General features: G+C 45.3%; 1 protein-coding gene across 1 annotated transcript; it reads right to left on the bottom strand.

Moving 5' to 3' along the window:
• Positions 1-297: 297 nt before the first annotated feature.
• NUDT19 (nudix hydrolase 19) lies at positions 298-6,889 on the bottom strand. The gene is made up of 3 exons (XM_069457539.1): positions 6,167-6,889; positions 2,283-2,490; positions 298-1,424 (listed from the first exon to the last, which is right to left on the bottom strand). The coding sequence occupies exons 1-3, from the start codon at positions 6,836-6,838 to the stop codon at positions 1,219-1,221; spliced, it is 1,086 nt and encodes a 361-aa protein (XP_069313640.1). The 5' UTR covers positions 6,839-6,889; the 3' UTR covers positions 298-1,218.
• Between the last annotated feature and the right edge of the window lie 6,054 nt (positions 6,890-12,943).

Raw genomic sequence — 12,943 nt, 5'->3', positions numbered from 1 at the left:
AACCACTGCTCCAAATATATTCCTCTAATCAGGGTTAAATAATACACATAAACTTTATTTATCATTACCTTTATTCTGTAGACATGAAAACTAAGGTACTTCATGAAAATGAAATCTATTGTACAATGCATAATATAGTCAAAGATCTTGAAACAGAATTAGTATCTAACTATCATTTCCCACCCTTATTCAATAAACATTATTCATCTTTCAAGGAGGTAAAAAATTACTCATATTAAACATACTGAAAATAAACGTCACTAAATAAACATTACAATTACCTCTCATCTCTTTTCATTCATTAACACTCTGGAGTAGAAATAATGATGGCTTCTGTTATGGCTTCATTATTTCTTTAAAATATTAACTAAAATAAATTTCATTTGGGATAATAAGTAATGGCATTTGATTTTAAAAAGAATTGTATCTTAATCATTAAGCAAAAGACATAGCAAGAAAACAAGACACTCTTACTCGAAGGTTGTTTCAGTCTACTGCTCACTACCTAATCAGACACCCTTGAATCAATTCCAATAGAAAACAGAAATAGAAATTCATGGATCAATCTCCAAAGCACCTCAGGGAAAGTGCTAAGACATTTAGAACAGTTAGAACAATGGTAGTAGAACATCTTATTTAAACTTTTGAAATAATAAAACAATATAGCAGGCCAGGCGTTCATGCCTATAACCCTAGCACTCTGGGAAGCCAAGGCCTCGGGAGGAGTGCTTGAGCTCAGCAGTTCGATACTAGCCTGAGCAAGAGCGAGACCCTGTCTCTACTAAAAATAGAAAAATTAGCCAGGTGTGGTGGAGTGCGTGTGTAGTTCCAGCTACTCTACTCAGGAGGCTGAGGCAGGAGGATTGCTTGGGCCCAAGAGTGTGAGATTGCAGCGAGCTATGATGATGCCACTGCACTCTAGCCAGGGCAACAGAGTGAGACTGTCTCAAAACAAACAAACAAACAAACAAACAAACGCAATACGGCAGTGGGAACCCTTGTGAAATTTTTTTGTTTGGGTAACAAGATCATTTATACTTTATAAACTTTATACTTGTGGCATATTGTAAGGTTAAAAGAATAAAATAAGAGAGCTCCATAATACACTGGAAGTAAGAAACAATTTATAGGCACAAAGTTCCAAGGTTTCAAGAAAATGGAGTCACCTGTCATCCATTAGGACACTTCAAGCAGGCCGGCTCACAAATAAGCAGCACCCTACAGACGGCTCGCTCCTACTATGTAGTTCTTAGGGTAAATGTGTTTATCCTTTGCCGGAATAGTCACGTGGAGATTATAGAGATGGCTGTTGTACATCACTATTCGGTGAAATTTCTTGCCTTCCTTCATGACTTCTTCAGTCGTTTTTTCAGTAGACAAAACCTTTTCTAATAAGTCTGAATCTTCTAAGTACAGCTCATCACCTGAAAAATGAAAAAATGTTAATTCCATGAAGTATTATTTTATAAATCTTTCCAATATATTAGTGAAATATAAATCAGTACTTATTTTTTACCTATTTGATGTGTTTGGAAGTGAGATAGTTGTTAAATAACCCTAATTTTATGAACGTTATCTCAATTTCTTTCTTGTGTTTTTAATATTCCCCCAACTCCCCAGCCCAGAATTTTCTGTGGGCACAGAAACATCTATGACTGGCATATTTTCACTGTGAACTATAAATTTCATACAGTTCACGATTCTCTTCATTCTCTTCAATATGGACATTAATATTGGCCTTGATATCCATATACTTTTGGTGTTTCAGTGTGGGCTGTTCTGATAATCTCAAGGTTAATTTAGAGAAATTACATGAAAACTGCTGAATTTTCCACCTGTAGGTGGAGGAACAGCCCTCATCACTATTCTCAGGACGGAGCAGGCAGCCATGAAGACAGGTCACAAGGCCCCTCCCGAAACTGCCACAAAAGCTCCATCTGCCCAACAGCAGTCGATCCCAAACAAGTTCCCTAATGCAAATAAGTTGACAACTTACACATTCTCATAATTCAAAATTAAAATGTAAAAAAGCTAATATATGAGAAAAGTTTTTCAATGTCCAGAAACTGTATTTATACACATATAGAGGTATGTTTATGACATTATTCAGACTATCTGGTTATAATAACATGAATATTTTATAAACTTTGACTTTATTTAATTAAAACCCTGTAGGCTCTAAAACACAGACTAATTCATGTCTCTGTGTTGGGCCAACTGCGATGCAGCCCAGCGCACTGAATATAAACACTCACAAAGGCATCGACGCTTCACTGATTTACCTGGTAAAAGCTGGAGCATCCCATCAGCGGTCACTAATGTCACTGGCAGCCACCTTTCCGGCCCTTCTAACGAACGATCCAAACAAAATTTGTGCAGGTCAGACAGAGAGGCAAAGTTTTCAAGTCTTCTTAATTCGTAGAACTGCGGGGGTGCCAACCAAATCTCTTTTGACATGAAACTTTGAGTTGCCTCGGATGGAGACAGCCACTGTGAAGGACAAAGGCGGGGCTTCCTAAGGTTTATGCCACAGACAATGTAAGATTTGAGATCGTCAGATCACTACCTAAGATCTAACTGAAGATAGAAAATGAATTCGTTCACTTGCCTTGGTAGATCCCTCTGAGACAACATAAAAGACTTGGTGAAGAAAGCTGAATTTTCCCAGGTCAGGTTGACTTGAAAAAATTAAAAAATTAAAAAAATGAAGCTAGATTGTTCCTTTTAAGAAGCTGATGATCGGGACAGTGATCCTGAGAACTAGTAAATAAACAAGGACAGACCACCAAGGCTTGACCTGGGACAGTTTTTCAGCACTAAATGGGAGAAGATGCTGAGGGCAAGGTGGTCCTGGTCACTCCCAAAGGAAGGCAGATTCTGAAGGGTAAAATCATCACAGTAGTTTGAGAATTTGGTGCCTGCTCGTTCCTCCCATAAATGGGAACCTTGGCCGGACACAGTGGCTCACTCCTGTAATCCCAGCATTTTGGAAGACTGAGGCAGGATTGCTTGAGGCCAGAAGTTTGAGAACAGCCTGGGCAACACAGTGAGATCTTGTCTCTATAAAAAATTTATAAATCAGCTGTGCGTGGTGGCGCACACCTGCAATCCCAGCTGCTTGGGAGGCTGAGGCAGGAGGATGACTTGAGCCCAGGAGTTCAAGGCTGCAGTGAGCTATGATTGCACCACTGTACCTCAGCCTAGGTGACAGAGCAAGAGCCTGTCTCAAAAAATAAAATAATAAAATCAATGGGGCACCTTAGCTAAGGCTTGAGTATATGACGATGGACACAAAGCTCTCTTAGGCCCTAGGAGAACTACAGCAACCAAAATACAGTGTGATGTGTGCCACGTTACAGAGGAGGTGACGGATCAGGAGCAGCACTGGCTTTAAGGAAGGCAGAGAGCCTGACTGAGCTTACAGTCCAGGAAGTGTAGTCACTCTGTAGAGTTTCAACCAGGCAGTGTTTCCCCATTAAACTTAAGTGGGTTCATCACTGCAAGCTGCACTCCTTCTCCAGCCTTCCTTCCAGAGACATCTGGGTAAAAAGAGCTGACTCATGGATAACCCCAAAAAGTCCTCCTTTAATTGGCTTACTAAATATCCACTTACACCGGGAGAAACTGATTCCCATCCCCAAGGCCAGTGAGTTGAAATTGATTTCTGCCTTGGATGACTACAGGTCAAAGGTATGCCAGCTTATGTATGCTTAAACATCTCCCGTGAAGCCTGTGAAGAACTTCGCATTCCTAGGGTCCTGATACGGGGTCCAGCAATCTATGAGTTTAATAAGCACCTCAAATCATTCTGAAGTTGGCTAAAACTACTTTTAAAAAAACAAAAACAAGCCGGGCACTAGATTTTAATCAGAAGTAATTTCTTGGCCACGCGCAGTGGCTCATGCCTGTAATCCTAGCACTCTGGGAGGCCGAGGCGGGTGGATGGCTTGAGGTCAGGAGTTCGAGACCAGCCTGAGCAAGAGCGAGACCCCATCTCTACTAAAAATAGAAAGAAATTATCTGGCCAACTAAAATATATACATGGAAAAAATTAGCCGGGCATGGTGGCACATACCTGTAGTCCCAGCTACCCGGGAGGCTGAGGCAGGAGGATCGCTTGAGCCCAGGAGTTTCAGGTTGCTGTGAGCTAGGCTGATGCCACAGCACTCACTCTAGCCCGGGCAACAAAGCAAGACTCTGCCTCAAAAAAAAAAAAAAAAAAAACACCAAACACAAAAATAAATAAAGTCCTGGTCTCAAAGGACCACCCAGTCTCTCTATGTCCAAGGCAACCGTGTGAGATCAGAGATAACTATCAATATGATGACTTAAATGATGGGCATCAACCCACTTAATATCCAATCTGTTCAGGTTATTCCAGACCAAAGGTTACAATAGGTTATCATTTATCGCTTACTTGTTTTCAGTAAAGCACTGCTCACAATGCTTTACATAAAATGTTTCTAGTCCTTAGGGTAACGCTGCATACACCCATTTTACAGATAAGGAAACTCAGGTAGCTCCTTTAATTAGAAAATCTGGGCTTCAGACTTTGGAGATGTCTGGCTCCAAATTCCATTCTGTTTCCACTAAGTTCTTGAACCTCAGCACTATAGACACCAGGCCAGATAAGTCTATGTTGTGTTGCTGTCCTATATACTTAAATAGGGATGTTGAGCAGCATCCCTGGGCTCTACCCACTAGATGGCAGTAGCAAACCCCCACCCCGGCCCCGTTGCGATGACCAAAAATGCCTCCATACACTGCCAAGTGCACCTGGGGATAGGGAGGGCGAATCACCCCTGTTGAGAACCACTGTTCCAAACCAGGTTAAGGATTCTTTTTTTTTTTTTTTGGAGGCAGAGTCTTGCTTTGTTGCCCGGGCTAGAGTGAGTGCCGTGGCCTCAGCCTAGCTCACAGCAACCTCAAACTCCTGGGCTGAAGCAATCCTCCTGCCTCAGCCTCCCGAGTAGCTGGGACTACAGGCATGCGCCACCATGCCCGGCTAATTTTTTCTATATATATTTTAGTTGGCTTGGCCAGATAATTTCTTTCTATTTTTAGTAGAGACGGGGTCTCGCTCTTGCTCAGGCTGGTCTCTAACTCCTGACCTCAAGCGATCCACCCGCCTCGGCCTCCCAGAGTGCTAGAATTACAGGCGTGAGCCACCGCGCCCAGCCTGGATTCTTTATTAGGGCTGGGCACAGTGGGTCCCACCTATAATCCCAGCACTTTGGGAGGCTAAGGCAGGAGGACTGCTTGAGGCTAGGAGTTTGAAACCAACCTGGGCAACACAGCAAGACCCCATCTCTACAAAAAAATATTTTTTTAAATTAGCCAGGCATGGTGGCCCGTGTCTATAGTCCCAGCTACTGCAGAGGCTGAGGTGGGAGGATTCCTTAAGCCCAGGAGTTTGAGGCTGCAGTGAGCTACAATCACGCCTCGGTACTCCAGCCTGGTAATGCAAATCAAAATAAAGAGTGACTATATTAATATCAGAGTAAACTTCAGATCTCAGAAGAAAAATATTACCAGGAGTAAAGAAGGGTATTTCATAACAATCAAAGGGTCGGTCCATCAAGTCTTAACAGTCCTAAATGTGTATGCAGTCCCTTGCATTAGCTGGAACAAGTACATGACATGGAAGACCTGAACTGAAAGACACTACCAGCAGATTCAACCTAATCTGACATGTTTACAAACACACCATCAAACAGCAGTATATTCTTTATAGGTGCAAAAGGGGAACATTCACTAAGATAGAGCATATTCGTGGCCATAAGACAAGTCTCAATAAACTTAATAAACTTAAATAAAAAGACTGAAGTCATACAGAGTATGTTCTGCGAGGAAACCGAGTTAAAGGGCTGTAGAGACGAAATCAGTGTACACATATAAGCACTGTGCAGAGCCGGCTGGGACCTCCGCAGTCGCCCTCCCGGGAGAAGCGCGTGGGGAGAGGCGAGGCCTTGAGACTGCGAAGCGGAGTGGGGTGAGCAGAAGGCGCCTCACCAAGGGCATGTTTTGGTCCCTCACTCATTTGGTCCCAGACCCGGAGGGCCCTGGCCGCCAGCAGGGGTCCGCCTTGGGAAGGGGGTCCTCCTTGAGAAGGGGTCCCCCTCGAGTCCCGGCGGTGGCCCCCGCTCCCCGGCGGGAGGAGCCCTACCTGGCAGCCCACCACCTCGGCCGCGTCGGGGCAGACGGGCGGCGGCTCGCGCAGGCAGCACAGGAAGAAAGCGGTGTCGAAGCGGCGACTGGCGCCGCGCGAGAAGGGCGTGCACCAGCCGCTCCAGTCGTGCAGCGCCCAGATGTCGGGCGTGCAGTCCAGGTGCGCGCACAGGTGCAGGAAGCGGCGCGGGTCGCGGCGGACGCGGTCGCGCCAGGCGGCCAGGCCGGGTGGCAGCGCGAGGGCGCGGCCGGGCGCGGGGTCCGGCGCGGAGCCCCGGGGCCGCAGCAGCAGCACGCCCGCCTCCTCGAAGGCCTCGCGGATGGCGCAGATGCGGAAGGCGACGTCATCGGGCAGCGCCGCGGCGTCCCCGTCGGGCCGGGCGTCGGGCAGCACCGGGAAGGCCGCGCGCCGAGGCGGCGCCGGGCCCAGACCGAAGCGCGGCGGCCCTTGGTGGGGCGCAAAGAGGCGCCGCCACTCGGCCGCGCGGTCGGCCGCGTCCAGCACGCCGCCGGGGAACACGTGCGCTCCGGGCAAGAAGCCTTGGTTGGCGGAGCGGTGCAGCAGCAGCAGCCGGAAGCCCTCGGCGGGCGGGCGCGTCCCGCCCGCCGCCAGCACCAAGGTGGCCGCCAGCCGCCAGCCGCTTGGGCCCGGCCGCAGGGGGCCGCTCATGGCGGTGGCGTCCCGGCCCGGCTTCCGGCGCGGCGGGAGCCTCTGGGTGGACTGCGGGGCTGCCCCGAACCCAGCACCCGCGCGGCCTCGCTGGGCCTGAGGACGAGCAGCCAGCCGGCCCTCTGTGGACCTGGGCTGTTCCGCCCTCCCCGGAGCCCGCCCCCGCCCGAGCAAGCACCGCCTCGGGTGCCCTCAGGCCCAGCTGGGTCGCTCTCGCGCGACAGGGGCTGTCACAGCAGCCAGCAGGCCATTGTCATTCACAGTTTCCTGAAGGAAGGCTGCAGTATCCCCACTCGGGACACTCGACCAAGTGCACAAATGCTTAGGGCGCACACGAGCAGCCATAGTAAAAATGCGATGCAAAGCTAGGCCCAATGACACCACTAAAACTCTAGATCTTTCTCGCTTAAACAAAGGTCCACGTGTGGGCGTGTTCCCTTTGGGAGAACAGAGAGGAAGTTCAAGGGACAGGTGTCTGAGCTTTGCAAACTCCCACGAACCATACCAATGAGACGCCAAATTGTACATTTCCCACTGCACGGCCTGAATGTGAAAGGTCCTCCCAGAGTCCCTGCTTTCTAGGATGGTAATTTGTCTTATGTTCTGGATACTTTTTATTGTCAGGGCACTTGGGGACCACCTTTGGCATCTTAGGTCATTTGATGTGAAATATTTAAGCCAAGCCTAGAGAAGGGGATTTCTCTCCACTCCATCTCTTCAGTGGCTAGAAGACTCCCACCTCCAAGAACGGCATTATGATCTTTTTGGAAAGAGCCTGTTTAAATCTGAGTCTTCTCTTTTACAACTCCTTATCAGTCACTGACAGCTTCTCCCATGACTGCTGATACAATTGATCACACATTCCTTACATTTTTGGATGAGATACACTATACTGCCGAGCCTCATTTACTAACCATTATTTTAACATGGTTTATTTCCTGGGAAGAATCCACAGATGGCACAGGCAATATTTAGGTTGATTTTTTTTTTTTTTTTTTTTTTTGTTAAGTGACAGGGTCTCAATATGGTGCCAGGCTGGAGCGCAGTGGCTATTCACAGGCACGATCATGGTGCACTGCAGCTGCCAGCTCGTGGGTCCAAGCAATCCTCCCTCCTCGGCCTTCCAAGTAGCTAGGATGACAAGAGCTTGCCACTACCGTGACTTAAGTTGATTTTCGTTATCAACATTTTCTTTTCTGTTTTTTTTTAGCATAATTTTCTAAAGGTGCAAATGCTTGTGTACTTACTGCATCCCCAGAAACAGAAAATGGGGCCACATGTTGAGAAAAGCACACATAGAAGTCAAAGGAGGACACGTGTCCTACTGGGAGGATCTGCCAACTTCCATCCACCTTGAATCTCTGGAGAATCCACAGCTGGGGGACCTCTTCCTGAACCGCTTCTCCCAGCTCTGAAACAATCATTCCTAAATTTATTGTAGAGTTAGGGTGATATTATTGAGCCTGTATTTTTAACAATCCCCTACCCTTCAGGTGATTCCAATACTGTGCGCCATGCGAGGCCATAAAAGATGGTGACATGATCAAGTTGATGTCTTCAAGGGTCACCTGGACAGCAGCACAGGGACTCAACTGGATGGGCCTGGACTGGAGCCCCATAGAACGTGCTACGCAAGAAACAATGAGGGCCTGAATGTGGAGAGTTGCTGTGGAGAGGCCATGGGGTGGGGAGAAAGGAATGATTTAGAGTATTTAGGGATAAACTTGATCCATTGTGGTGATGGGTTGAACATGCAGAGGAAGGGAGAGGAAGGAGTTAAGGTTCTAGCTTGGGTGGCTGAAGTAACATTTCTTCAATCCTAGGAGCAATAATGTTAATATTAACTAAGCACTTACTGTGTGTGAGGCACTAGGAAGTTTATAAGTACAGTATCAGTTGTATAATCCTTACTAAAGTGGAAAGTTATCATCATTTTACAGGTGACCAACCATTCATGGAGGGATTAAGTTCCTTAAGAGAGAACACATTATTCCCTTCGCTATAAAATAACACCATGATTGTGTAGGTATAAAGGTTTGTTTTGACATCAGCTGGTTTTCCCAGACTCAGGCTGGTTACTCCTGAGTGAGATGACCAAGTCCTGGAGTGGTCAAAGCAACAGAAACTGGATCTTAACCAACACACAATGGCCTCCAAGACCTGCACACTGCTATGTCTGTCATACTAGGGGGCTCTGTGATGATGCAACACCAGTTTATGTATGGATCCAGAGAGACATCATCTAGCCTCAGTTATCTAAACTGTAGTCCAGGACCAGAACAGAACCAAAGAACAGTCCCTGAGCATTAAAAGACATACAAATATCACATTCAAATCTCATGTGCTCTGCTCACGGGGCAAATGAATTTGTGGATATATTACTCACCTATTGCTGTTAACAAATTACCCCAAAACTTGGCTTAAAACAATAACATTATCTCACAGTTTCTGTAGATCCAGAATTTGAAAGCATCTTGGCATGGTGGTCCTGACTCGGTATCTCCCACGAGCTTGTGGTCAGCACGTCAGCCAGGCTTGCCGGGTTGGAGGATCCATTTCCTCAATGGCTCGCTCACACGGTTGCTGGGAGGAGGCCTCGGTTCCTTACCACGTGGGTCCATAGGGCTGCTTGAATATCTTCAGGACTTGGGAGCAGTTAACTTCCCCCACAAAGCATGATCCATGAGGAAGAGGGAAGAAGCCACGATGCCTTTTATGACTTAGCTTCAAAAGCCGCACTGTGTCACCTCCACAGTACCATATATTTACACTGGTTAACTCTGTTCAGTGCGAGAGGGAGAAAACGCCAGAAGATGGGGATCATTGGCCGTCACCTTGGAGGCTGGCTACCACAGTGGATAAAAAAATAAAACCGTTTAAGCATTAGAAGAAAACATGAATTTCTCTATAACCTTTGACTCAAAATCAAGGAGCAATAAAGGAAAAGATTGATCGATTTGACTCTCCATATATGTAATTTATTATGACAAAAATTCCATAAGCAAAGTCTAAGATAAATAACTGGCTGGAAAAATTAACTGTAATATTTGTCACTAAGGATTAGAGTTTAGGAAAAATGGAGAAGCAAAATCCTACGACTGCGTAGGAAAAAGATGTGAAAAGACAGTTCATAATGATTTACCTGAGGTCACTCAGCCAGCAAGTGTGGGAATCTGCCTCCAAACCTACCAGCATGTTGTCAGAGCGTCCTGCCCTGTTTTGCAGTGGCACGGTGCCAGCTGCCCAAGCCTGGCAGTAAAGTATAATCCGTCTGCCGCGAGCATAGCAATTATCCTGTGCCACTCAGCCACGAGAAAGCAGGCAACTTTGCTTATGGCAACAGTTGCTCATTTCATAACTAAAGACACTGGACTCTTCATTCTTCTATTCCAGTGGTCTTCGCTAGCTATCTTTACGATAAGAAATACTTTTATTTGCTTTATTAGAACATGCATAAGCCTGAAAGTAAAAAAAAAAAAAAAAAAAATTCAAAACATGTTATACTCCCAGTGGGTTTTATTTTAACTCTAGTTCAGCAAGCCCAAACTTACTTCTGTTATTTATTATTTATCAGGTTTTTCAGTTCAAAAAAAGGAAAAGAGAATGTGCTCTACAGAGCCAGCTATGGAGAGATGACTTCAGCTTGGAGACTGGCTAGTCTCAGGTGGGTTGGTCTAACCTGCGTGAAAACCAAGGCATGTCACAGGGGATAAATAAAATTCACCAGCGGATGACCAGTAATGTCCTGTACGTCGGGAATCACCACCTAAAAATTATTTCTCAGAATGTTTTTTAAGAAGCCTTTTTAAAAGGTTCACAACATTGTTTTCTCAAAATGTATGGATTCCATTTATGTGACATTCTAGAAAAGGCAAAACTATGGGGTCTTAGTCCATTTGCATTGCTATAAAGGAATACCTGGCAGACCACAGTGCCTCACGCCTGTAATCCCAGCACTTTGGGAGGCCGAGGGAGGAGGATCACTTGAGCGCAGGGGTTTGAGACCAGCATAGTGAGACCCCCGTGTCTATAAAAGACTTAAAAATTAGCTAAGTGTGGTGGCAGGTGCCTGTAGTCCCAGTTATTCTGGAGGTTAAGGTAGGAGGATCACTTGAGCCCAGCAGTTTGAGATTACAGTGAGCTATGATCGCACCACTGTACTTCAGCCTGGGTGACAGAGTGAGACCCTCTCTATATTTATTAGAAAAATACCCAAGGCTGGGTAATTTATAAAGAAAGATTTATGGTTTATTTGTCTGATGGTTCTGCAAGCTGTAGAAGTATGGTGCAAGCATCCGCTTCTGCTGAGGGCTTCAGGGAGCTTCCAATCACGGCAGAAAGCCAAGGGGGAGCAGGTGTGTCACACAGCAAGGAGGGAGCAAGAGAGAGGAGGTGGTGCCAGCTTCTTTTAAATAACCAGCTTTCCCATGAACTAGTAAGTGAGAATGCACTCATTGCCTCGGGGAGAGCACCAACCCGTCAAGGATCATCCCACGTGACCCAAACCCCTCCCACCAGGCCCCACCTCCAACAGTGGGGATCAAATTTCAACATGAGCTTGGGAGGAGACAAACATCCGGACAACATCACACAGGGAAAGAAATCAGACCCGTGGTTGCCAGAGCCTGGGGTGGGAGGATAGGGTTGACGTGTTTTTCCCTTTACACAGACCTTCTCTCATTTTGACAAGTATATCTAGCTTTAACCTTCAAACTGATTTTTAGAAGATTTTATCTAAGTTATAGAAAGTTAAATGTCTTCATGTATATTATTTCTTTTGTCCAACCACTCAATTTTTAGCACTTTTAAAGTAGAATGATAAATAGTAACAGCAGTGGCAGCTAACTTTTCTTGAGTCGTGTCCAGAAACAGCATTATCTCAATATCCCTGTGACGGATACCCTATTACTATTCCCGCTGTAGAGAGAAGGAAATGAAGTCACAGAGATTAAGGACCTTCTTCAGTGAGATCTGATCCGAACCCAGGTGTGCCTTGTTCCATAGCCAATCCTAATTCTGTGCTATTCTGTCTCGATACTACATTTCAAAATGTTTCTGATCCTCTGGAGTAAGATTCTGAAGTGTTTTGCTTTGCTTTTCTGGAGAAAGCTCTGAAGTTATTTCTTATTATACTTAAGACCCTGACTGTTAAAATTTACATCTTTAATAACAGAATAACATTTTCTAGGTGACAAGAGCATTCAAAATTTTATTGTAAAAACAATGTAACAACATTAAAGAACAACACTGGAAAACACCATTCCTAATCCCACCACCTTAACAAATATTTTGATTTCTGTGTATTTCTTTGTAGATCTTCTCCATACGCCTAACACATACACACAAGCAGGGGACACTCAACTTTGCTTTCCGGCACCAGCATATTAAAAGGATTCTTTATTTTGACAACAGGAGCTCTCATTTGGCTTATTCATATTGATCATACAAGCCTTTTAAAATTCTCAACTTAAACACCAAAGAATGAGTATGCCCAAGACCTCAGTATTACAGTGAAACACCCAGCATCCTCTACTGAATGAGATAAAAATAAGTGAGAAGAACGTTCTCCCAGATATCCATCTTGTCCTCATGGACACGGGGCTGGAACTACCTTTGGTCAGTTCCTGAGAGCCAGAAGAAATGATATTTGAAATATGGCTTTGATCTGTGTTGGCCACAGCCAAAGATCTTTCATGTGGAGACCTATTCTTGGTTTCCATTCTACATTAAAAGAGGAATTTAATCTTATTGTAGAAAAGCACTTGGAGATTTATAATCCTGGAATATTTCTGAACATCTTCTTATGCAGTGATATCTGTGAAGGGCAAATATGTTGATCAGGATGTTCACTTCCCTTCAAACGCATGTGAAAAAAATTAAGATTATTTTTTTTGAAAATGACAAGTTGACAGCTAACTCGTTTGAGGGTGCCTTTTCCCACTAAGTTATAAATGCTGCATATTGCCTTTACATTTTTTACTTATTAATAAATATTCTAGTTAGAGACATCATTCAGAAAGTAGACACAAAGCCTTTAATTCCACCTTAGATCTGATGCCACAGACAAAAGCAAACCAGGCTGCGTTCGTGTTTCCCAACAGCAGG

Source organism: Eulemur rufifrons, chromosome 24, assembly GCF_041146395.1.
Source record: "Eulemur rufifrons isolate Redbay chromosome 24, OSU_ERuf_1, whole genome shotgun sequence".
NCBI classification, from domain to species: domain Eukaryota; kingdom Metazoa; phylum Chordata; class Mammalia; order Primates; family Lemuridae; genus Eulemur; species Eulemur rufifrons.
Note: the sequence above shows the minus strand (reverse complement) of the source record. Positions and strands in the feature narration are given on the sequence as shown.

Bases quoted from the DNA above. Each gene is read 5' to 3' on its own strand.
- NUDT19 (XM_069457539.1), bottom strand. From the start codon at position 6,838: ATGAGCGGCCCCCTGCGGCCGGGCCCAAGCGGCTGGCGGCTGGCGGCC. The intron at 2,491-6,166 runs GTAGGGCTCCTC...TGTCCTTCACAG, and splicing joins CCGAGGTGGTGGGCTGCCAG to TGGCTGTCTCCATCCGAGGC. The intron at 1,425-2,282 runs GTAAATCAGTGA...TTCATTTTTCAG, and splicing joins GATGCTCCAGCTTTTACCAG to GTGATGAGCTGTACTTAGAA.